The sequence below is a fragment of the Triticum aestivum genome, chromosome 4A, assembly GCF_018294505.1.
Source record: "Triticum aestivum cultivar Chinese Spring chromosome 4A, IWGSC CS RefSeq v2.1, whole genome shotgun sequence".
NCBI classification, from domain to species: Eukaryota; Viridiplantae; Streptophyta; class Magnoliopsida; order Poales; family Poaceae; genus Triticum; species Triticum aestivum.
In genome coordinates, this window is record NC_057803.1 from 662,275,726 (window position 1) to 662,301,567 (window position 25,842).

The window sequence follows — 25,842 nt, forward strand, 5'->3', positions numbered from 1 at the left end:
AGGAGCTCCCCAGCCCGGCACGGCCCGTGTACCTAGCGTGCTTGGGTGGGCCGTCCCGTGCCTGACGCGTATAACCCAGGCCGGACCAGCCCATTTGGCCAGGTTTTCCAAATGGGGAAGAAAGAAACCGACCAATCCCTACAAAGAAGGTACCTACCGATTGTGAGACGGCAAACTCCCCCTCCGCTCAACCCGGCGCCGCCGCTACCTGCTGCTACGTTGAAGGATCAAGAGCTCGTCGCCATTGCCGCCGGTCTTCGTGTAAGTTTCCTCTCCCAACATCCAACCAGATCGGAAATTTCTTGGAAGCATTCGTCGTAATGCGTTGATCTCAACTCCTACTTGGTTTTCTCCGCGACCATGTCCGTGCAGGCTACCCGTTCGACGAAATGCACCCGAAGGAATCCAAGCGGTGGGTGCCGGTTAACCGGCCGGCCGTGGCGTCTCCTGCTGCGGGCAACCCGTCCAACGGAATGCCCCCGAAGGCATCCAAGCGATGGGTGCCGGTTAGCCGGCCGGCCGTGACGCCCCCTGCTGCAGGCAACCCGTCCGACGGAATGCCCCCAAAGGTAGTGCCGGCGAACCGACCCATGGGGACGGGGACGGGGACGGCTCACGGGGCAGGCAAACCGTCGAGCGAAATCCCCTGGAAGGCATCCAAGCGATGGGTGCCGGTTAACCGGCCGGCCGTGACGCCTCCTGCTGCAGGCAACCCGTCCGACGGAATGCCGTCGAAGGTAGTGCCGGTGAACCGACCCATGGGGACGGGGACGGGGAAGTCTCACGGGGACGGCAAACCGTCGAGCGAAATCCCCTGGAAGGCATCCAAGCGATGGGTGCCGGTTAACCGGCCGGCCGTGACGCCTCCTGCTGCAGGCAACCCGTCCGACGGAATGCCGTCGAAGGTAGTACCGGTGAACCGACCCATGGGGACGGGGACGGGGAAGTCTCACGGGGACGGCAAACCGTCGAGCGAAATCCCCTGGAAGGCATCCAAGCGATGGGTGCCGGTTAACCGGCCGGCCGTGACGCCTCCTGCTGCAGGCAACCCGTCCGACGAAATACCGTCGAAGGTAGTGCCGGTGAACCGACCCATGGGGACGGGGACGGGGAAGTCTCACGGGGACGGCAAACCGTCAAGCGAAATCCCCTGGAAGGCATCCAAGCGATGGGTGCCGGTTAACCGGCCGGCCGTGCCGTCTCCTGCTGCAGGCAACCCGTCCGACGGAATGCCCCCGAAGGTAGTGCCGGTGAACCGACCGATGAGAACGGGGAAGCCTCGCGGGGCAGGCAAACCATCGAATGAAATCCCCTGGAAGGTATCCAAGCAATGGGTCGCTTAACCGACCGCCAACTGTGGAGACATCTCGCGGGGCAGGCGAACCCGCCGACAGGCTCAGCGACCTCCCGGACGAGTCGACTGCAATATCCATGACCGCCATGGCTGGCAGCAAGTTCTCGTTGTATCACAAGTACTCCGCCGCAAGCGCGACCCCTCCGCCGCATTCCGCCTCTTCCTAAGCCCGAAGAGGGCCGCTTCCACCCCTATCCCTAGCCCGTTCCGCTACTCCCTTCGCTAATACACTTCATCATCTCCAAGCTCGCCGTAGCGCGCCTATTCCCGGCCATGGAGTCACTCCTCTCCACCCTCCGCGCCTCCTCTCCAGTCTCGCGAACTCCTGCTCCGCTGCGTCATATCCGCTTAAGGTCGTGCGCACCTCCCCGCGGGCTGGCGGCATCTGGCTCCATCAACGACGTCCGCCTCCTGTTCGACGAAATGCTGCAGCGATGGATCACCCTGACCGTTGTCACGTTTGGCACCTCGTTGCCACATTCTGTGATCGTGGTCAGCTCGAGGAGGCATTTCAGCATTTGACATCAAGGACGCCATGGCCAAACGCTACAGTGTGAGGCCCGATGCTCATGTGTATGCCAATTTGGTGAAGGCGCTCTATCGTAGCGGAGATGTTGACAAGGCAGTGAGTCTCAAAGAGGAGATGGCGGCGAGCATGGATCTTGGGCAGCTGGATCCCGCCATTTATGCGACCTTGGTGATGGCATTGTTTAGGGTAGGCCAAAACGGGGAAGTCGTTGGTTTGCTGGAAGAGATGAAGGGAAGGGATGTTCAAGCTGATAGAGTGGTGCACAATGCAATGGTTGCATGTTTCTGTGAGGACGAGGGGGATTTAGGTGCTCCATTTGCGGTGCTTGATGACATGCACAAGAGTGGGTTGAGGCATATGCAGTGAGTTATAACACGTTGGTTGTTTGGTTGTGCAAGTTGGGGCGGTGGCGGGATGCAAACGAGTTGGTTGACATTTTTAAATACAAGATTAACATTTTTTAAAATATATGATCTACCGAGCATGTGTTGGCTTCGGCTCGGTCGCCCAAGATGCCAGGTGCGCGCGGTCAGTGGCATGCACTTGTAGTCGGCAAACTACCATGCCACTACTAGAAAAACCCCTACTAATGGCGCACCTAGTATGGCCATTAATGGCGCATCTGTGGTGCGCCATTAACAGCACGCCATTAGTAATTTTTACTAATGGCGCACCACCTGGTGCGTCATTAGTATCTGGTATACTAATGGCGCATCGTGAGTGCGCCATTAGTATAGGCCAGGGTGCGCCATTAGTATGCCTCCCAGGGGCCATGTATATTCAGGTGCTTTGGCATACTAATGGCGCACCACCGCTGGATGCGCCATTAGTAACCGTGGCATACTAATGGCGCACTGCCCAGTGATGCGCCATTAGTATGCACTGTCATACTAATGGCGCACTGTCATGTGATGCGTCATTAGTATGAATATTAGGTTTTTTTGTTTTTTATTTTCTGTTTTTTGCACAGGTTACAAAATATATAATTTGACAAAATATAGACAACACACATCAACAACAGATTCATCGAATACAATAGAAGATTAGTCTTTGAATACAATTCATCATATTAGTCTCCGAATACAATTCATCATATTAGTCTCCGAATTGAAAAGACCGAACAAAGATAGAACATTATATTACAAGTCTCGAGACCGCGAGTAGCGAGTTTGTCTTCACATTACAAGTTGATATCGATCATCTAAACTACCATCACATAGAAAAGAGCTGCGGTCATCACGATGAGCATCATCACGATGAAACTCGTCTTCATCCGGTTCCTCCAACGCTCCCTCCCCTCTCCCGCTAGATAGCGGGCGTATCTAGATTCGGCCTCGGCCCTAGTGGTGTACCCTTTGTAACTGTTACCGCTGAATCGGTGAACCTGTCTCCGACACTCCTCCCAGTCATCATAGACTCCGGGAACCTTACCCTTGTACACGACATACGTCGGCATCGCTATGCACTAGCCAAACGAAACGTTAGTACCAATTCACAGACAATACATAAGCAATATATAAGTATGCAACAGAACGATCGGAAGAGAAAAGCAAGACATTAATAGCATCGATTACATCTAAGTTGAACGACTCTCGAAACCAAAGAGACATACTACAAGTTCATTAAAGTTTAATTACAACATGAGCCAATCGATGTTTCAGAACTAGACACAGCATCACTGCTTTCGACTCGACTCAAGGGACCAGAGCGTGGATGAAGCCGCCGTCTATCGTGGGAGTCATGAAATAACGGTCGTTGTCAGCCTGCATTTGTAGCATTGTGTCGATGTCACTGTTGGACGGTTGATTTCTGAGGTAGAACTGCCCCGAGGTACGAAGGACATCTTGATGGATGATTTCCGCAAACTCCGACTGGATGCGAAAGAATTCTTGTCGGAGGTCCGCGTCCTGGATTGCCGACACGCTCTTTGCCCAATCTTTGAGTTTACTCGGTAGCAGAAGTTGATGATGGTCCCGTACGATCGCCCGCATGTGATGGATGGCGTAGTAGGCACCCTTCTGACCGCCAGGCGGCTGCTTGACGCAGCAGAACGTCGTATTGTGGGAGAACACGTGCTTGCCGTACTTACGAATATGCCTGGTGAAGGTGCCTCCAGATTTGGCGTAGCCGGGGAGAACATCATCAAGAACCTTCTTGACATTTGTGTAGTCTACGTTCGACTGACGGTCCGGGTCGAAATACGTGGCCATGGAATATTTGGGGCTTAGGAGGATGAGCGTGCAACGTGTGTCACTGCAGAAAACATGGAATGTTAAAAGAAAAACGAATTTGGTACTAATGGTGCACCGTGGGCAGGGTGCGCCATTAGTAGTTTCAACACTAATGGCGCATCAGAAGGTGGTGCGCCATTAGTATATACTAATGGCGCACCACATGTCTGGTGCGTCATTAGTGTCAATTCCATCTATAGCCCTTTTCCTAGTAGTGTGCTCAGTCAGTTTTTTTTAGCAAAGACAGCCATACTTTATTAATTTATCACAATGTTTGCGGGAATTACAAAAACATCATGTGGTATGCCCAACCAAATGTGTCTACCCTGAGGCAACAAAGTACCCAGTCTAGCTATCTTATGAGCTTCATAATTAGTAGCTCGAAGTCCATGAACAAAATTACATGAAATAAAGGCCTTTTCCCTCTCCTGTATCTCCTTGATGATTCCTCCGAATGAGCCTGCAGTGCCATCTCGGATTTCATTGACCACCTCTTTGCAATCTGAAGCTATGTGTAAATATTGCAAACCAAGATCTTATGCTCAGTCAATTTTATTGTTTGTTTGCTGCACTAGGCTCGCGGGCCGACGTTTCCCCCGGATGCAGAAGATTTGGTCCAAAAGCTTGTGCTTTGCTTGGGCCCCATGGGGACTAAATGCTTGGCCCAAATCCAAAGTCATCGAGCTGGCTTGGGGGCCCATCTCCACCCACCATAGATGTGTTTCTTGCCACAAACCCTATTTGCTGCTCTATGTGCCCTTAAAAAGAAAATTTGCCGCTCTGTGCAGTAGACTGTCGCCCTACCACATAGAGGTTGGCGAGCGACTTGGTCGGTCCATTAAGTTGTTATCAATCCTGGCTTTGGGAAAGGCTCATCAATTGCAGTGTATGATGGGGTATATTGGACCAGGCAAAGCAAAAGTGGGGCAAATAATGAGTTGGCCCTATTGAAAATGCCCTTATAACAATCAAGAACAACATAGGGTTGCCTATCACCCAACTGTCATTTTCATAATATCTTACATTTCTTTTAAACTGGAGCTTCTAGGGCTCTATCTATAGAAATAGAATTGCTCGGTTAATTGATGGAACATTGGGAGAAAATCGGATACCTTACATTGTGATAAAGGTGTACAACCTAAACTATTTTTTGTGTTATTATAAAGGCGCGGAACATAAAGGACGCCAACATCTGGGGAACATCACCTCGGAGTGTTTTCCAGTGACACCGAAATTGCCACGCAATCTAACTAAAATTGCCATTAAATTTTAACATGAATTGTCATGATCAGAAGAGAAAGTTGTCATGTAACACAAAAAATACTAGGGATTTTAAAAAATTACCATCCACGTGATCTGCATTCATTGACTCACAAAATGATTGCTGATTCAAAGAAAACGTTAATTAATTTATTGAAAATGTTCACGCATTTTAACAAAAATGTCCGTCAAACAAAAAATGTTCATGAACTTAAAAAAATGTTCCCAAATATCAAAAGACGAACATCAATTAAAAAAAAGTTCATAATTTTTCAAAAAATGTGCAAGAAATTAACTTTTTTAGAAAATTCAGAAGATTTCCACGAACTTGTAAAAATGTTTTTGAATTTGAAAACGGTCAAAATTAAATAAAAAAGGTTCACAAGTTTGAAAACTTCATGAATTTAAGAATTGTTTGCGAATTCCAAAAAATATCTGCGTATTTAGGAAATGTCAACAATGTCAAAATGCCAATTGATAAATGTTTATTTATTTTTGTGCATGGGTGGGACGGGAGGGGGGGCTGATAAATGTTCATGATTTCAACAAGCTCAGGAATTTGAAAAGATGTTTATAATGAAAAAACTAAAAGAAAAATGTAAAAGAAAAGAAAAATTAGAAATAATGCGGAAAGTAAAGACTAAAGTGAAAAAATAAAAGGAAAAACGAAAATTTAAAAGAAAGGAAATAACGGAAATGAAAAATATAAAAAAGAAAACCGTAAGGAGAAACAAAAAAAAAGAAGGAAAAAACGGTCTGGAGCTACTTTGGGTCGGCCCAAAATCTGCACGTGCCAGGTCGCTGCGCGGAGTAGGAATGCCCGTGCCGTCATCGGCGGCTCTGCATCTTTCGCAGCAACCTCCGGCGGCTCTCCCCCGATGGATCCGGAGGCGGTCGGCGTCGGCGGCGACGGCGAGGGTGGGTCGAGGCGGCGTCTTTCCTCCTCCCTCGCCCGAAGACGACAGGTAGCCCGCGATTTCGATCCACCCGTTGAGGTTAGCTTTGGGGATTTTTGCTGGGGGATTCAGTAATGATAGCCATTCTGCAGCACCGGGGATGTTTTATGCTTAGGATTTCAGTGCACAAGCTTCTATGCCTGGCTAATAATATGCATCACCCTTAGGTTTGTTTGTAGGTAGGCATTACCATTCCTGCACAAAGAGACACTCCAACCTGAAATGTACTGTATTCCCTCTGTTAAGAAACATAAGAGTGTTTAGAACACTAAAGTAGTGATCTAAACGCTCTTGCATTTCTTTACGGAGGGAGTACTTCACAATCCATCGTTCACCAACAGGAAGTCGTCACTACAGCGTAATTAGCAACCGAGGTGACCGCGTGTCATTCAGCGTCACGATATGCAAACTCATTAGCCATCTGCTTTTGCTGTTTGAAGATGAGTAGATAGATTGTCTTCCTTTCTTTCCATGTTTAACCAAAGGTATGTGTGTGTCAAACAAAAGGCGCCCCCTAAGACACTAAGTGAATCAGCGGCACAAAAACACATCGAGCAGGATATGCCGTATGTGTGTTTCTGTCGAACGAATCGATCCTTCAAACGAGGTCAGCTTCGGGGATTTTACCACTGCATTGAATCAATTCAGTGCATATGCCAAATATATAGCCCATTTATGTTTATGGTTATGATTTCTGTACAAAGGCTTAATCTTAATCTTAGCCTACCACCCTTTTATTTCTACACAAAGGGAAACACCAACCTGAAATGTACTCTACCTCACAGTTCGTCATCAACAACTGAGGTGTATGCTTATGATTCAACATTACAGTATAAACACTAGTTAGTCATGTTTTACTGACATTAGTAAATGAGTTGTCTTCTATTCATGCCATGTTTAACCAAAGTCCAAAGGTTTGTGTGTGTCTGTCAGAACTTTAGTGTTAAATCAGAGGGAGCCCGCTCGGTAAAGCAGCACACACAAAAAAACACATCATGCAGGATGATACTATCTGCCCTGTAGAGTAGACACTGTGACATCATTAGCACTAGGTGGCTCTTCCTCTGTAACCCTTATGTGGAAATACGCCGGATGCTTAGGTTCAGGCAGGGCCATACTTTCACTGCTTAGCATTGCAACCACACTTGCTGTGCTGGGTCTGTCAACCGCATTCTCTTGCACACACAGCAATGCGATGTTGATACGCCTCATTGTCTCTAAAGTGTCAGACTCTGAAACTATTGATTCATCGATGAACTGAAGCCATCTTTCCTCTTTCCACAACTTCCATGCCTAGCAAGAGTTTAGAGACATATATTAAATAAAGGTCAATAGATAAACAAAGTAAATTTACATATTGAATACAGAAAATTCAAAACAAATTAAAAAAACAAAAAAAATCTGAAACTTTGGGACATCGAATATCATGAAACTTTTGATGATCTTACATATCCAAGAAGGTTGAAGAAGTCCCCAAATTGATGAAAGCATGAGTTCCTTTTTCCATGGATGATCTCAAGAATCAGCACACCAAAGCTGAATACATCAGATTTAATCGAAAAGAGACCCTCTGAAGCATATTCGGGAGCCATATACCCACTGAAAATGTAGGGAAAATAAATAAATTTCTATTTCAGTTTTTTATATGTGGCTGACTTGTGCAGGATGGACTAACTTGTAAGAAGAGCTTACTATGTCCCAGCAATCCTTTTTGTGTTCCCTTCAGTATTATTTGAGCTGAATATTTTTGCAAGCCCAAAATCTGATATTTTAGGATTCATTTCACAGTCCAAAAGAATGTTACTTGCTTTAAGATCTCTATGTATGACCCGTAACCGTGAGTGCTTATGCAAATATAGAAGTCCTTGTGCTATCCCTTCGATAATCGCTTTTCTTTTGTTCCATTCCAATAAAGCATTTTTAGTTTCATCTGTATACAAGTTAATGATATATGTATATTAGAGGGGGAGGAAGGCTGTGGGGATAATTTTAGTAGATAGAGTTAACCCATAATCTGTAACAGAAAACTACAAGGAGTAATACCAAAGATAAAGAAATCCAAGCTTTTATTTGCCAAATATTCATAGATTAATATTTTCTCATCTCCTTGAGAGCAACATCCCAATAGCCTAACCAAATTTGTGTGCTGGAGCTTGGCTATGAGTTGGACTTCATTTCTAAACTCTGTGAGACCCTGCCCAGACTGCGAAGCTAGTCTCTTAATTGCTATTTCCAAACCTTCAGGAAGCTGGCCCTGTGGAGGTTTAAAAGTGCTTGATCAGTGATATCATCTTGCGAAATAGAAGCGGTTTACTCATCTTCTGATCAGTAACCCCCCATGCTTGTGAGTAAAATTAAAGCTACATGTATAAAATCTACTAGGTTTGATTTTTGTTCTCATTGTGTACATGGATAAATGTGTTCTTTTACCTTGTATACTGGGCCAAAGCCACCTTGCCCCAATTTATTTTCATCTGAGAAGTTACTCGTAGCATCTGATAGTTGTGAAAAGTTAAAAAGCTTGAGCTCTGAACTCCTCCCTATCCCCCAGACTAGCTCTTCATCTTCCTGAGAGCTACGAAAATTCGAAAATCAGAGTTTATGTAATCCTTTCAGGTAAGCGAATATATACGAATCTAAACAGCCTAAGAGATTTGTGAGTACAGCAGCATTTCCATAACTAACCTTTAATGTTCCTTTTGACTAGTTTAAACCATACGATGAAGCACAAAAATGATGCTAGTAGAAGCATAGCAGTGGTAATGATCCATACCTTTATTATATGCCCTAAAACGAAAGATTTCACACAAACATAGGTGGTTAGTTGATTAGACAAATCAACGAATGTAACTACACAATAAATTTTGGTATTTATGTTTTGAGGAATGTTCTAGCATATTATAACCTCTTGTTGCAAAAGTTCACTTTTCAACCTTAAGATCTGAAACCAGTTGTTTTTAACCTTGAAAGATTGAATCTGTTCACTGTAGCTCTTTGGCCCTATCCCAAGCGGTTTTAAGCTGATTTGGATGACACGTGGCAGACATGTAGCATCACTTCTGCACGGCAGCCCCTTGCCATGTTTGCAGCTTAAGTGAAGATAAAAAAATATGAAACATTTCAAAAAAAATCAAAAAACCAGGGAAATCAGAAAATAGTATTGCGAACTTAAAAAAAAAGAAAATAGTATTGTGAGAATTAGTTTCTCTGTTTTTTTTTACTCAAGCTACCAAGATGGGGATTTGCTGATGTATAGAGGTACAGCACGTGTTTTCCGAGTCAGCTAAAACAACTTGGAACAGGGCCAATGGGGTAAATTGAACGGATTCAATAGTTCAAGGTTGAGCACAACTTGTTTTGGATGTTAAGGGAAATACAAAATTTTGTAATAGTTTAGTGTTAAAAATGGACATTTTCTGTATGTTATAAATAATATTTCAACATATAATATAGTCTAAGGCTGCATCGCAAGCATGGTTGTTGAATTAAAGCGTTGATCAAAGGGTAGCTGTCACCCCACCCAGGTAAATTAATTATGTCTTCCAGAATCATCAAAATTGATTTGCGGTCATTAGATCTATATGGGTGAATTAATTATGTCTTTTAGAATAATAAAAATTGATTTGCGGTCATTAGATCTATATCGAAAGGTGTTCTGTACCCATAAATCTACTTGTCAACTGGGTTATTGTATTCCAGTAAGAGTTGTAGAACTCCCAAGTCATTCAGATATCGTGAAAGTCTTGACAGCTATGATCATGTATAAGTTCCAAAACCTCATTTAACTCAATGCTTGAGTCTGATGGGCACCAATAGAAAGGCTACTTAGCACTATAAGGATGCTGCAGTATAGTCAATTTCTGTGTAATAAAGATGCGATAGGAAATAAGAATACAAAACAGATACTCCATCCATCCCATAATATAAGATGTTTTGGCAAGCTGTTTAGCTTGCAAAAACATCTTATATCGTGGGACAGAGGGAGTATAAGATTTGGAGAAAATGCCCTTTAGAAGAAGAAAAAAGGAAGACAGACTAGTTTTGGGGAAAGAAATAACATATTGTCTTACTCTTATCTTTCTGCCTTGGAACACCAACTGGCCCTGGCGCCGGCATGTTTGGTGTGGGATCTAGAGCATCCGACCAGAGAATCTGCTTCGTGGGCTGGCCATTGTAGAACTGATACGTGCTGTACCTGAAATTACACCACACACCAGCAATCCATTCACCATGTTGCTCGTGGAAGGAACCCCTTGCTGCGCTCCTGATATTGTCGAGGCAATCCCAGCAGTCATTCGGTGGTAGGTCCAGGTTGCACTGCGCCATAGAGTAGAGCAGCGGGAGTCCGCGGGAGACATCCAGGCGGCCAGTGGCGTACATCATTGTAGAGTTGTAGGCTGCCTGTTTGGCTGTCTCTTGGAGAAGCACCTTGATGTTGCCATCAATGCTGGTGTCGGTGAAGTTGGTGGTGACCCAAACGGGTGAATTGCTACGATCCGTGGTGTCCCTAAAGATCAGCAACTTGTGTAGCAAAAACCTGGAGTTGTAGAGGAGGTCCTCGGTGGAGATGTGGACAATGCAGCCCCCATACAGGAAATGCATGTCCATTTGCGATCCACAGAGCCGCCAAGCATCATGGAATGCGGCAGTGATGCAGCTGGAGCATGCAGATGCGATGGTGTCGCCGGGACACTGTGCGGCGCCATAAATGGGGTCTTGGTCAGTTCCGACGAAGCCCTTGGGCTGCTTGGTTCTTGTGGATGAGGCATTCCTGGATAGCACACTAGATAGGAGCTCAAGGTTAGCTTGGTAGGTGCTATTATAGGGGATGCTGGTGTGGCAGATCTGTTCCAGTGGATCGCCGGCGGCGATGAATGGCTCGAAGCCGAGAATGAGCAGTAAGACGATGAACATGGCTAACTAAAAGGTTATTCAGCCCAACCTCTGTAGCAGCTCCTTATTATCAGTATCATTTGGAAAACTTTTCCAACTTATGGTTTGACTGCGTACTTGATTAGTGATTAATGATAACATCAGCCTGCAGGCCGTGCAATGAAGTTGCGTAGAATACAACGCTGCATGCTGCCGTCCAGGCATCATCAGCCTGTGTAATCCAAATTAGTTGGTAGTACAAGTGATACAAGACAAGCGGAGAACAAAAATTAGAAAAAGAACAAATCCAGTTTCAGTGTTTCAGTCAAAGGAGAAGAGGTCTCATTGCGACCTTGAACGAGCAGCGAAATCGAAGATGATTCTCTTGCGACTGCTTGCTAAGCTGTGGGCTATCTGTTAGAAGCTGGATCCAGAAAGATTGTTTCTTATACCAAAACGTTTTGAAAATTATGTAAGCTCCTTTCATGCTGGCATTTGTCATGACATTGAAGATCTCAAGTAGAGTATGCAAACTTGGTTGGATTTTTTATTATTATGAAATGTTGTTTGTAAACCAAGTTCGATGTCTCAACAGTTAGGCTCCGTTTGATAACAAAGTATTTTCTAAGTATTTTGAGAATACTACAGTTTTCGAGATTACCATAGTTTTATTTACAATGAGTTTGGTTGCCCCTAACAATTGTGCTTTTAATATTGTAGTATTGAGCAAACTGCAGTTTTTTTCTGCATAAAAAAACCAAACCTCTTTTTAAAAAACAGAGCTGTTGAGTGCTTAAACGCAACGGCTAAACAGCAAAATTTACTGCGTTATGCGGCAACAACCAAACAGGTTCTATGTATTGTGAATACTTCAAAATACTTTGTTTTGATAAAACGATGGTATCTCACACCTACATGCAAAATTACTGTAGTTTTTGATACTTTTGTTTATATAATACTTTGCTATCAAACAGAACAGTTTCGACGGGTATTGTTTGTTATTCGTTGGTTGGTTGGTTTGTTTGTTTCTACTGAACTCTATGGATAGCCCAGGAACAATAATGGTGTGAGTGTTTTTTTGAGAGGCTGAGGCCATCGGCAAAAGTGACACAAAATGATGTTCGTCGAAGCTGAAAGCTGAAAATAGAAGTGCAATGTGGCTTGTTGTCGGCTTTCATAACGTCAAAATCCTAGTGCTATTTTTGAATGAGTCTGATCCCATTCCACATGTACAGAAGCAGGTAACCAAATAGTTAGAATGCATAAATATCTGAATCTGATACAAATACAGCAAACTGGGCAAAATGCTCATGCAAAAGTACTACTACCTCCGTACCGAAATACTTGTAGTTGGGGGTACTTGTACTAGTTTCCTCCAACTACAAGTATTTCGGTACAGAGGGAGTAATTCGGAAGAAAGAAAACAACATCAACTCTGCATAAATATGATACTAATTCCCAACAAGTCTGCAAAACAATCTCAGAAAAAACCTATGTTAAAGGCAGTTTTTTCTAAAAAATACTTAATGCTTTTTCGTTGAGGAATCACACATTTTGGATACGGCTGCAGAACACAACAGAAAGCTATAAGTTCCCCAAGACTGGTGCCAAATCCGTTTGGCGTGTACTAATTGGCTTGAGAATATGCATAACACTGTTCCTAGCTGGCTCATATGAATATATTCGTTTGGCGTGTAGTTCTATATTTGGCTAGACCATGTGAACCATGTCGTTCCCTAGCTTACAAATACAACATTGTCTGATGTGTACTATTTGGCTTGAGAATGTGCACCATGCGGTTTCCTAGCTGTTTCTTACGAATATATTGGTTTGGCGAGTACTATTTGGCTTAAGAATGTAGACTATGCGGTTTCCTATCTAGCTTGTACGAATATATTGATTTTGTGTGAACTCTTTGGCTTGAGAATGTGCACCATGTGGTTCTCTAGCTCGCTCAATATATTGGTTTGGTGTGTATATTTGGCTTGAGAATGTGTATTAAGTGGTTCCCTGGGTCTTACGGATATATTGGTTTAGCTTGTACCCTTTGGCTTAGAATTGAGAATGTGTACCATACTACCATACGGCTCTAACTGACTCGTACCAATATAATGATATGCTATTTGCTTGAGAATGTGCATCACCCAGTTCCCTAGCTGGCTCGTATGGATATTTGTTAGCTTATGAGTATTTAACATGAAAATGTGCACCACACAGTTATCTAGTTGGTCCGTACAAACAAATCGGACAGGTCTGCCTGTCTAAGAGCATGGTTAATAGCACTGGCGGAGCTACATGTTGATAAAATCGGCCGTGGCCCGCCCAGCTCATAGCAATTACAGTGGAGATTGAGAGTAAACTCAGCCATGAGCTTGAAAATTATGGGTCTTCTTTTGTACCGGCCCGCCCTTGTTTTCTACCGTAGCTCCGCCACTGGTTAATAGTATAGCCAAGTTGCTGGCTATATGATCTTGCCGCATCATCTATTGCTAAGCTTATAGGCGACAAGTACAATATTTGCATATTGAAATGAAATGTACTGTACTTTCACTTCATAATTCATGTCTAAGCAGCTAGCTAGCTATCGTTTGATTATGAGAAAAATATGTTTTTGTTCCCTCAAGTTCCCTAAAAAATATAGACTTGGTCCCTCGATTTTTTTTATACATTTGATCCTTCAAGTCTCAAAACCTGATAAGTTTGGTCCAAAACCAGATTTTGAGCATGTTGACCGGGATTTGGCCGGGTTTGACCGTGTTGACCATGTTTGACCGGTAAATAGTAAATTTAAAAAATCTGAAATTTCGTGACAGCCCACATGCTTGGGTGTGCTAGGTGCGTGTAAATTTTATGGTCAAATAACATCCAAGGAGCTCTAGCCAATATTTTTATTTCACAATTTTTTTGCTATTTTTTGAATTTATCATTCATTGGTCAACATGGTCGAACCTGGTCAACATGCTTAAAATCTGGTTTTGGACCGATCTTATCCGGTTTTGAGACTTAAAGCACCAAATGTATACCAAAAAATCTTGAGGGACCAAGTCTATACTTTTGGGGAACTTGAGGGACCAAAAGCATACTTTTCTATTTGATTATTGAAATGTACTCCGCAGTCAATTGATAAACCAAAAAATTCACAAAGTCCAAACTTGTTATTTCTAACAAGCATACCATAATCAAACTTCAGGTTTTCTAGGAAAAAATACCCGAATTAATTAACAAATATGTTTCTCTAACGTCCAAAGGTTTTCTAGGAAACCAAATTGCAGAGGCAAAGAAATCTTGCAGGGGGGAAATACTGTGGGTTTTTTCCCTTGAAAAAGGGAGAATGGCAGAAGAAAAATTGATATACTGCTCAAGGGGGAAATACTGGCTTTAACAGTTAATGGATATCTTACCTGCATAGCTGACTCAATTGCAATTAAAAAACACAGCAGCATCCTTCCTAGTCATGCAAACCCGCTGACAATAGCTCAAAAGCACACTCAAAGAACTTATAACTCTGTCTCCCAGATAGATGCATACATTTGATGAACACAAAAAATTTCTGCAATTATGGAGTGCTGTTCTATTTCTGCAGCAAAGCAATGCTACTAATCTGTAATACGAAAACTGAGGCTCTTATGAGCAAAGCTACCAAATTGTAGATTTAGTGATGAGCAGAGACACCAAAATAGCCCATGAATCTGAACTTTACACCCCAGAAAAAGCCTTCATAGGTAGTGATAACAACATGATAACATTCCAGTTTGATCCTAGTTAAATAAATGTGAGTTGTAAGTTGCACAACGCTAAAGAAACTGGATCGAATATGACAGGTCTACTGGTCCTGTACGACATGGATTGGAATCAATAACTAGAGTGAAGTGCGACAAAAGATGATGCAAACTACGGCCACATAACATACTTTCAGATTTTAGATGCAGTAGGCAGTGTGGTTCTCCAAATCACGAGGTAAAACTATTTGGGGGATGCTTCCGAAAAAAAAACTCCCAGGGAATCGCACTTGGACTGGACTGGGTAGACCTTCAACATCTTGATTTGACTGATGGAAGACACTGCAAAATAAATACTGATGGGCTAGTGTGACATTCTGCAGGAGCACGTCAATCATACATCACCATCGTTCTTCTTCCTTCGTTTAAGTTCAAAAGTACTGACGTTGCCGACAATTTGGACGAACTAAGCTGTCCTCGCACAACACCGCGAAGAAGAAGCCTGGGCGGTAGTTAAGCTGCAGACTGCTGCTAGTAGTCGGGTATACGGTCTCCAATGTCTGGTTTCTTGGGTCATAGTACCCCAGCGCTCTTCCAGTGTCGAGTAAGATCCGTCCGGCATCGTCAACAGCCAAAGGAATCACGAGCCTCGCTTCTGTTCTCAGTGAGAAGTCTGGCCACTGTCCGAGCTGTATCCAGTGCTCTCTTGTCCATCCTCGGCCATCATTAAGTGTAACTGGCTCCTGCTTGCGCCATATGGTCATCGTCTCTGTATTTGGGCAAATGTGCACGACACGAACCTGCCCGGTGAGCTCCGCCACGACCATCCTACCACTGTGGCCCATGGTGAGTGGTGCTGGTAGGACATCGAAAGACTCATTGCAGATGTCAAACACAAGAATTGATGAGCAGCCCGCACTGAATCGTGACTCCCCCATCCAGTACATCTTGCCCCCTGCATAGACCGGTGGCACATCGACGGTCACCGGGATCGGTGGCGAAGGAGCCACCTTCTTCGTCATGCAATCCGTTAGCCTCCGGATGCTGCACTCCATGCTGTAGCTCCCAGTGTCAAAGTTGCGCGATTTATAGGCAAGAACCACGATGATATGCTCCTCCCTCAATAGGTCGTACCCCAACCCAACGCAACCGGGGTGAGCAGCAGCAGCGTCTGATGGCTGCTTAAAAGGCAAACTGCAATGGAAAACCTGTGCTCCGGTGACAGGGTTGCACACGTGAACACCATAGCTGTCGTGGGCTATGAGGAGGAGGCCATGGCAGGGCTTCGAACTCACCACCCTGCGACGTAGCTGCTGCATTTGGCATGCCAGTTTCAGGTCGTTCAGGCAAGAATCCAGTGAGGCGAACTGCCAGTCATAAGGCATGGAGGAGAGGACAACACGGGCAAGGGAGCTCCTGCCTGTGTGCTCGTAGTGCAGCCTGATGAAGCGGCCAGACTCAATGATGGCGCGCCAGGTCCGACATACGCACTTGAGCCGCCCAAGGGTACGGGCTGGTAGCCGACGCAGCACCTGCGCCAGAACCTGTGAGGACGTAGACGAGAAGATGATGTCCTCATGTGGCCGCCCGGTAGACTCGATGCTTTCCTCATACGGTGCCGCGGGTCTCTGCGTCATGGTGTGATGAGTAATGATGCTGCCCTCAGCGAGAAGGTCCTCGACATCTCCGTTGCAGGGTCGTACACAACAAGTTGATGGGCACCCAAATTTTCCCTCCGGATATTGCAAGGCTCTGGCCTGAGCAGCACGCGGTTGCCATCATCAACGATGTCGAGCGGGATGACGCTCGTGGAGCATCTCAGTTGTGTTGCTGCTAGAGACGCCGCATCCAGGTTGATGCGGCAATGCAGGTCCCAAGCGCCTGCCAGGGGGTCGCGCAGAACCCAGATGTCGTACGAGCACACGGCGGTGATGTCTTTGAAGAGGCAGAGGCGCCCGCCGAGCTCTGTTATCCGCCAGTGCGTCGTGTCCATGTCTGGTGGCCGCAAAATCCCGAACACCTCGTCGGCCATCGAGAATGACATGACGACCCTTTCGCCGGTGTACATCTTGTGCGGCTGGGCGGCCCAGTACACGTGGCCCTGTGCAAAGACGCTCTGGTCGGTGCAGTAGTTGGTTGCCCAGGCCGGCGGCATCGTCCTGTCGGCACCGGACGGCGGCCGCCAGTACCCTGTGGAGTCGAGCACGTATACCTCGCACGCCGGAGGGAGCTCACCGCGGCAGTAGAGGCGCACCACCTTGTGCTTCTGGATGCTTGGGTCGTAGCCGAGCCCGAGGATGGCATGGTTCTGCGGCCAGACGCCGGACGCCTCCTTGCCCTCCGGGAGCGCCGTCACCTGGCCGGTGGACGGGTTGTAGACGTAGTGGTCCACCGTGTAGCTGCAGTGCCCGCGGGCCGGGTTGCAGGCCAAGGGCAGGTTCTCCCCTTTGGCCTCCAGCACGACGAGGCCGCGGCACTGGCGGGTGACGGCGGCAACGCGGCGGAGGCGCTCGTCGCGGCGGACGGCGACGAGGGGGCGGCGGGGCGACCACGCGTGCACCGTGGTGCCGTCGCCCGAGTCGGGGTCTGGGAGGAAGAAGAGGCTGCGGGAGCCGTCCCGGCGGTTGGCGAGGCGGAGGTGGCGGTCGACGAAGGCGCTGGAGGAGAGCGCGGCAGCCCAGGCGCGGGAGAGGCAGCGGCAGCGCTGCACCGACTTGGCCGGCATCCGCGCGAAGATGTCCTCCAGCAGCTCGTCCGGGACGCGAGAGCCCGATTCCGCCCCCTGCTTGAACGGAGGATCCATGGGCGCGGCGCCGACGGGGGGCGGAGGTCGGAGACTCTAGCTCGGGAGTGACGGAGATGGCGGCGGCGGCGGCGGAGACCCTAGCTCGGGGGAGTGACGGAAATGGCGGCGGCGGCGTGATCTGTTCTGATCGGTGCGTCGGCCCATTTTCATCAACTTGTTGGGCCGGACAGAATCCAAGCCTGAAGCATGAGCCCATGTATGTCCGTGGAATTCCTAAAAAAAATGTATGTCCGTGGAACCCCTCAAAAAGGAAAATGTACGTCCGTGGACCGCCCACCCCTCAAATGTTGGCCTGTTCAACCATGCAAATGATTCTTAAAAAAAATCAACCATGCAAACTCCCCTAAAAAAAACCATGCAAACTCATGCAACATATAGAATTCTGCTTCAAAGAAATGCAACATAGAATTGCAAATCTCAAAAAAAAAAATGCAAACAAGCTACAAGGAAATTTCATTCATATAGATTCATAGATAAAGGAGGTACAACGAAGGAAATAAAAACTACAATACATAGTACACTCTACTCCGCCGCCGAAAAAAAATAGTACACTCTACTCCTCATCCGACGAGATTTGGGATCACACCCGACTAGTAAAAACAGGGCCTAATGTGAAGCTCATTAGTCTCGGTTTGTAATTTAACCGGCATTAATGTGACCATTAGTGCCGGTTCCAATGGCTAGGCGGGCGGCGCTCATTAGTACCGGTTCGTGGCGAACCTTTAGTACCGGTTCGTGTCACAAACCGATTCTAAAAGAGGTGGTGGCCTTTAGTACGGGTTGTTGGCTCCAACCGGTACTAACCCCCCCCCCCTTTAGTACAGGTTCGTGCCACCAACCGGTACTAAAGGGATGCGCTGCCACCCACAGTGCATAATGTTTAGTCCCACCTCGCTAGTTGAGAGGAGCTCGCACCGGTTTATAAGCCCCGTCGCGGCTACCATGTCGAGCTCCTCTCTAAGCAGGCCTTTGTGGGCCTATTGCAAGTCTTTTGCCCTGTGGGCCCTACTGGGCCGTACGGGCCTGCATCCTGGCCCAACTAGAGGTTGGATTTCTAGTCGTATGCAGGCTGTGCTGGCCCAATAGGTGGGCTGTTTTTGTTTTATTTTAAAAAAATAAAAAAATCCTTTAGTCCCGGTTGGTGTTACCAACCCGGACTAAAGGTCCCCTAGACCACGGCGTGCCTCGTGCCACGTGGTGGCGCTTTAGTGTCGGTTCGTGCTGAACCGGGACTAAAGGGGGGACCTTTAGCCCCCACACTTTAGTTCCGGTTACATAACCGACACTAAAGGCCCCTACGAATCGGTAATGTAGCTCCGTTTTCTACTAGTGTCACCAAAGCCATTGGACGTGTGCTCGTTGGCGGCGGGAGGCATTTGCTTGTCCTCCTCCACAAATGTCTCCTCCCACTCTTGATTGTAGATGAAGATTGTGCGGTGGTTCACCAACATCACCCGCTCATCCTCGATGGACTTGAGGATGGCACCGTTTTCGGCAATGAGTGTAGGGTCGGCGTAGAGCTCGGTGAAGGCGACAGCTGCCTCTAGCTGCACCTCCACCATGAGGTGCTTCTCCTCCATGGTGAGGTGGTCCTGCTCCCAAGCCATCTCCATCGAGAAATGGGGCACACCATCATACTTGCCGACGAAGGCGTCCGCCATCTCCAACCAGGGGACCACCATAGTCAACTGTCGGACCACCTCCTTCAAGTGCGAAGCATCCCCCCTCCGTGTCCGGGGTCGAAGGAAGACCGGCCACAATGCCGCTCACACGCCTAGTCTCGACGGCACGGACAACCACCGCAATATGAATGCGGCGCTCCAGCGTGAGAAGCTTGTAGCACGTGATCTTCATGCGCGCCATTCTCGGAAAGACACGATGCTCCGACGTGCGGGACAGAGAAGGGATGTGACGATGCAAATGGGAGGGGAAGGGGAAAATGTGAGGGGCGGCTAGGATTTGGCTCATCGTCCGGCTTAAATAGTCGGGGCTTGACCTCACAGGCATCACTGTGGCCACAAAACATCCCTTAGAGTCACATAAGATTGCACCACATGCACCTGCATCCGAGTCTGCATGGTAAGAAGCATAGACATTAAGTTTCATGCCCCCTGCAGAAAAAAGACATGGAACACGTCGGCGGCCTGGACCAGCTAGCATGTCAGGGTGATAAGCTTCTTTTCTATACGAACGTGGTATTTTTTACGAAAAAAACTATAGTGAAAAATGATCAATGATACAAAGCACCCCAAAAAGAAAGGAAAATATAACCGAGTCCCAGGGGAGCTGACCAACCACTCACACCACCCAAACATGAAGGCGTGCCACCGCTGCGGAGCCAGTGAGACTGTGAGACCTAGTGATCCACAGACATATTAAACACGGATGGCAGTCATGTGGCATATTTGAAAGGAAAGAGAACCGACATACTAGTAGCTTAAATGGAGGGAGGCGAAAATTTGGCAAGGTCGCCGTGGGCCTACTTCTTCTTAATTGAAAAATTGAAAGGTTGTGCTTCTTTTGGTTTATTTTTCCGTGAAAGAAACATTACTGTAAGAGAACATTACAAACTACACGTCTTCCTGCCGTAACAAAGTGTGATGGGTGGCAGCACGATGCAATCAAGGCATGATCGAACGGCGTCAGAGAGCGTCGCGCAGGACAACGTTCCCTCTGAACGTTCGCTCCTTAGATTTAGGTTTTTTCTGTTTTTTTTTTTGAGTGGCAGGTTTTTTTTTCTGTTGAGACAAAAATTTAGGGCAAATTTAATGATGTTGGCTGATAGGCCGAGGCCCAGCCCATCATCCATCCATCCAAGGGAAGAAAGAAGCCGGCCCCTACAAAGAAGGTACCTACCGATTGCAAGACTCCCTCCTCTCAACCCCCACCATACCCCGGCGCCGCCGCTACCTGCTGCTACGCTGAAGGATCAAGAACTCATCGCCATTGCCGCCAGTCTTCGTGTAAGTTTCCTCTCCCAACTCCAACCAGCTCGGAAATTTCATGGAAGCATTCCTCGTAATGCGTTGATCTCAACTCCTGACTTGGTTTTCTCTGCGGCCATGTCCGTGCAGGCTGCCCGTTCGACGAAATGCGCCCCAAGGAATCCAAGCGGTGGGTGCCGGTTAACCGGCCGGCCGTGGCGTCTCCTGCTGCGGGCAACCCGTCCAACGGAATGCCCCCGAAGGTATCCCAGCGGTGGGTGCCGGTTAACCGGCCGGCCGTGACGCCTCCTGCTGCAGGCAACCCGTCCGACGGAATGCCCCCGAAGGTAGTGCCGGTGAACCGACCCATGGGGACGGGGACGGGGACGTCTCACGGGGCAGGCAAACCGTCGAACGAAATCCCCCGGAAGGCATCCAAGCGATGGGTGCCGGTTAACCGTCCGGCCGTGCCGTCTCCTGCTGCAGGCAAGCCGTCCGACGGAATGCCCCCGAAGGTAGTGCCGGTGAACCGACCCATGGGGACGGGGAAGCCTCGCGGGGCAGGCAAACCATCGAACCAAATCCCCCGGAAGGTATCCAAGCAATGGGTACCGGTTAACCGACCGCCAACTGTGGGGACACCTCGCGTGGCAGGTGAACCCTCCGACAGGCTCAGTGACCTCCCGGACGCGCTGCTGCACCACATCATGTCGTTCCTGAAGGCGTGGGAGATGGTCCGCACGTGCAGGCTCTCGCGGAGGTGGCGCAACCTCTGGGCCTCTGTGCCTTGCATCGACGTCCGCGTGGGACTCCATGATAACCCACCTGAGGAGTTCGCCAAGTTTGTTAACCGGTTGCTGCGCAGCCGGGACGCGCTCACGCCACTGGACACGCTCCGTGTGCGCTCGGTTGGTGAGGATGATTTCTATGAGACTTATAACGATGGCAATGTCAAGAGCTGGATCCGTACTGCTATCAAGCGAAAAGCTCGTGCTATTCAGCTTAATGGGCATCTCCACAAGTACATTACGCTGGATCGCATAGACTTCGCCTCTTGCCATCTCAAAATCTTGAAACTGTCATATGTCGAGCTAGATGATAAAGTTGTGAAGCAGCTCTCTTCTCGGTGCCCTTTGGAAGAACTAGAGCTCAAGAGCTGTGTGGTAGGTGCCCATGAGATTTTGTCCTTCTCTCTGAAGAGTTTGACCATGGTCAAGTGCAAGCTTACTATGAACCTCTCGGTGGATGCCCCAAACCTCATGTTCTTTCGTTGCATCAAACCTGAGAAGTGGGTTCCCGTATTCAAGAACTCTGTGTCTCTTATCAGAGGCAGTATCATGCTTGATGACTCTTTATTAAGTCGTGAGTTTCAAAAGTACCATGAGGATGAGGATGAATTCCCTCAGACTAGCGATGAAGATGACGACATTGATAATGGAAATGGCCAGTGCAATGGTAAAAGTGCTGCTGCTGCTGAGGGCTTTCTGGATAGTATCTTGTATGGCAGCTTTTCTGATTATTGTGATGGCTATTCTGATGATTTTTATGATGGCTATTCCGATGACATCAAAGATGATTATGATTATGGAAGTGATATCAACAGCGATGATGATACATACGAATATAGTGAAATTGCAAATGGCACTAGGATAAATATTTTGCAAATGTCTCTGAATTCAGTAAGGGTGGTAAAAAATTTGGCTACAGTGGAAACTATGGGTTTAACGACTATAAAACTTTAGGTGGCCAAAATATTCTTTGCAGCCTTTTAAATGCCAGAAGCATAGAGCTGCTAGGTCATTCAGGAGAGGTACAATAATTATTAACTTCTTCACTGATGCATTTCAATTCAGTCTACACCTTATACTTTAACTACTGTGTAGGAAGTAATAGTGTGCATGGTCCTTATATCAGTATATCACAATACTTGCATGCAAAACAAATTTGTCAGTTTTCTGCCGTGCACTTTTTCTAATCAAGTCCAGTTAAAAATCGGGAAATTGATGCAGTTTACTGATGTTGAATTGTTGTTGAATGAATGTGCTGCTGTAGCCTGTAGGTGCTTTGCTGTCATACGGAGGCACTTTTCTTTCTTTTACTTCCAGATTAGATATGCTGTATGTACAACGTTTTTCAAATCTTTCACTAGGCCTACCAACTTTGTTATTTATGGATAAGAGCGATCTGTCTTAGAAAATAATTGTTAATCATGCAGCACTTGGTATACATTCATGTTCTTTAATCTGTTCATTGAACTAATGATCTTTTCTGTGCTGTAAATCATACTGGCTAGACCTAATATAGATAGGGAGTCATATTGCATTTTACCTCATTGGATGCCAGTCCTTTTTACTTGTTCTAGCAAAATGGAGAACAGTTAACTTACACAGAAACACAGGTTAAAACAAGTTATATAATCCTGCCAACCTTCATTTTTTTACTAATCACCCATTGGCAGTGTTTTAAAAAGCAAATTTGCCTTGCTGGCGGGTTATATTCATCCAGATTAGTGTTAAGTCAGCAAACACGAGTTGAACACATTAGAAAGGAGACAAGGGACAGGTGGATGAGGAATATTGAGAGAACAATTTCTTTCACTTCTTAATCAACTTGTTGCCTCACATTGGGAAGTGGCAAGTGGCTCACTGACATGACCCATTTACTTGGTCTCTCAGCGAAGCATGTCGGATGCCATGTAATCAAAACCAAAGTTGAGGGGGTTAAACAAACTGTTTTATAGTAAGTCTAATCTGGACTTCTGTACATTGGACTTTTCCATATAAAATGCAATCATTTTTATTCCTAGCCTGCGATTGATTTGATGACTTTAAAGGTTTCATAAATTGAACTTTACTTAACAGATCATATCAGTGGCAAACTGGCAGTGCTAGTGGTATGAGCTTTTCTACTTCTCGATACTGCTGCTTACACGTAACATCTTGTTTGTGTTTCATGATTGGCTTGACAGAAAACTAGTTTATCTTGCGGATCAGGAGAACATTTGTAATGTTTCTAGTATCCGACATTGTAGGTGAATCAAAAGATTGTTAAAACTTCAAAACGCCTAGTGTCATATTTGATGCTTGCAGTAATTCTTTTGAGAAGGATTTGGTGATTCTTGTATTACCATATAATTTTGTTTCAGCACATTGCATAATCATAGTGTCAGTTACATGCCTATTTCCACGCACTATTACATTGCTATGTTCACATACACAATTGCATCACCATCATTGTCCACTTGTTTTTGTATATGAAACAACTCACTTTCACAAAAATATGAAGGTGGTTCTGAGGAGGGAATCAGTAAGTTGTCCAACTTTTAACAACTTGAAGACTTTGTCCCTTGGTGAATGGTGTATCAGTAGGGGTGCTGATTTTGACATACTAGTTCGCTTACTTCAGCATACACCTTACTTGGAGAATCTCTTTCTCCAACTTGAAATGGTACGTACATGTATTTTCCCAAAATTTGCATTTTGAATATTTGATACATTGCTTCATGATTTTAGCTGACAGTTCATCAAGCTAATATTCTTTGCTCTTCTAAAAGAACTTTGACATCCAAAATGCACTGGGAAGATTTAAACCGAACGGAGGATCATTTGCTTGCAAACACCTTAGAATGGTGAAGATCAAATGCACCAAGGATGATCCTAGAGTCCATATGCTGGCACAGTTGTTTAAGGCTAACGACATACCGCTTGAGAAGATTTGGGTACGCCGGAGTGGGAGCTTCAGTGAGTACCTTGGCCCTGAGTTCATATACCTAGTTCTTATGTATCTTCATTGTTAAGAAGCATTGTTTAAGAAATAAGAGACATTTTACCTTGTGCAGGAAAAGTGAATTGTAGTTTAACTGTAGTTATTTAATTATATTTCAACCATACAACTTTATTTACCAAGATGTTCATTTTTTTTTACTTGAACCCTTCTTCTGCGCATGTACATCTATACATTTACTGTCTCTCTCATCTTTCTTCCAGGTCTTCGTATGCTAAAGCTAAACAGGGAAATTAACATTGCCGAAATGCGTGCCTGTCGGTAGAAAACCTGGACCCTTTCAAAAGTACTTGTACGGTATGAGTTATTGTTAACTGTGTCCTTTTCACCTTGTAGTCATTTCAGCTATATTCGATAATTGCAACTTTGTTTTCATAGGTAGAAGCAAGGCACTTGGGCTGGGCCGCTGGAGGCTGGGAGGCAAGATAGCATGATTTTTGCTCACCACGTCGACTGTTCCTGTAGGCATATGGCAGAGCCTTGCCTCGGTCAAATGTCATCCTGAGAACTTAGCAATCATGAGTACCTTATGTTCACTTTTTATCATGTAGTGTTTTTCTGCTCTTCTATTGCGGTCATGGGTGACTAGTGGTGTTCTCTAGTTTTGTTCTGGAATGACAATGACATGACATCTGCGACGATTTTGAATGGTGTTTTAACAAATCTGGTGTTATACTTTTGGAACCGCTACAAATCAGACTACTGCTTCTTTAGCTTCCCACTGGACTAGTTTTTAACTCTATAGGATTCATCTGGAACGTGCAATGGGCCAGAGAAATCGGATATTCAATTCGGTGCCTGGACTCACCTGCACCCGGTGAACAGTGTTTTTCTAAAAAAAGAAAACAAATTCAAAAAATTCTGAATATTTTTTAGGCGGAAGATGTTCCAATGTGATGTTTGTACCAAATTTCAGCTTATTCGGATATCCGAGGAGCTCATGGCAAAAAAGATAATATTGGTCAGAACAGTATGTGAACAGTAACTTGTTGTGAATGTGTTGTGAATAGTCCTGGCCATCTTAGGCCCGGCCCTGTTGGCCCACCCAGGCCCGGCCCTAAAATCCAGGGCCTAGGCCCGATGGGCTTGCCCATGGGCCGGGCTTGGGCCTGACTTTTGAGCCCACTAGTAGGCCCTAGACGAGCTTGGGCTTGGCATATTGGCATTTTAAGGAAGAGGCCTGGCCCATGGCCCTAAGCCCTAAGGGCTTTTTACCAGATGGGCCGGGCTTGGGCTTGAAAAGTAGGCCCAGTGATAGGGCCTGGGAGGGCCTGGGCCTTAGTTTTCTGCCGTGGGCCTTTTCAGGCCCGGCCCATGGCCAGATATAGTTGTGAATGACCCTGAACCTCTAGTTATGGCCAACAACATGGAGGAACATGGCCACTTGCTCTTCGACACTGGTGTTGAT

General features: G+C 46.2%; 3 protein-coding genes and 1 pseudogene across 3 annotated transcripts; 2 read left to right on the forward strand and 2 right to left on the reverse strand.

The window, feature by feature from the left end:
* Window positions 1–1,357: 1,357 nt before the first annotated feature.
* LOC123084215 (putative pentatricopeptide repeat-containing protein At1g53330) lies at window positions 1,358–2,347 on the forward strand (annotated as a pseudogene).
* A 4,890-nt stretch (window positions 2,348–7,237) lies between these two features.
* On the reverse strand, window positions 7,238–9,002 carry LOC123084216 (G-type lectin S-receptor-like serine/threonine-protein kinase RKS1). Its single transcript, XM_044505936.1, has 6 exons — window positions 8,995–9,002; window positions 8,761–8,905; window positions 8,374–8,584; window positions 8,023–8,260; window positions 7,779–7,929; window positions 7,238–7,623 (listed from the first exon to the last, which is right to left on the reverse strand). Exons 1-6 carry the CDS (start codon window positions 9,000–9,002, stop codon window positions 7,339–7,341), a joined length of 1,038 nt encoding a protein of 345 aa, XP_044361871.1. The 3' UTR covers window positions 7,238–7,338.
* Window positions 9,003–10,161: 1,159 nt separating this feature from the next.
* Window positions 10,162–11,244, reverse strand: LOC123084217 (cysteine-rich receptor-like protein kinase 6). The gene is made up of 2 exons (XM_044505937.1): window positions 10,401–11,244; window positions 10,162–10,190 (listed from the first exon to the last, which is right to left on the reverse strand). Exons 1-2 carry the CDS (start codon window positions 11,242–11,244, stop codon window positions 10,162–10,164), a joined length of 873 nt encoding a protein of 290 aa, XP_044361872.1.
* Window positions 11,245–20,557: 9,313 nt separating this feature from the next.
* On the forward strand, window positions 20,558–25,128 carry LOC123087942 (F-box/LRR-repeat protein At4g14103). The gene is made up of 6 exons (XM_044510056.1): window positions 20,558–20,690; window positions 20,802–22,461; window positions 23,937–24,098; window positions 24,205–24,391; window positions 24,638–24,731; window positions 24,813–25,128. Exon 2 carries the CDS (start codon window positions 20,819–20,821, stop codon window positions 22,391–22,393), a length of 1,575 nt encoding a protein of 524 aa, XP_044365991.1. The 5' UTR covers window positions 20,558–20,690; window positions 20,802–20,818; the 3' UTR covers window positions 22,394–22,461; window positions 23,937–24,098; window positions 24,205–24,391; window positions 24,638–24,731; window positions 24,813–25,128.
* The last annotated feature ends 714 nt before the right edge of the window (window positions 25,129–25,842 follow it).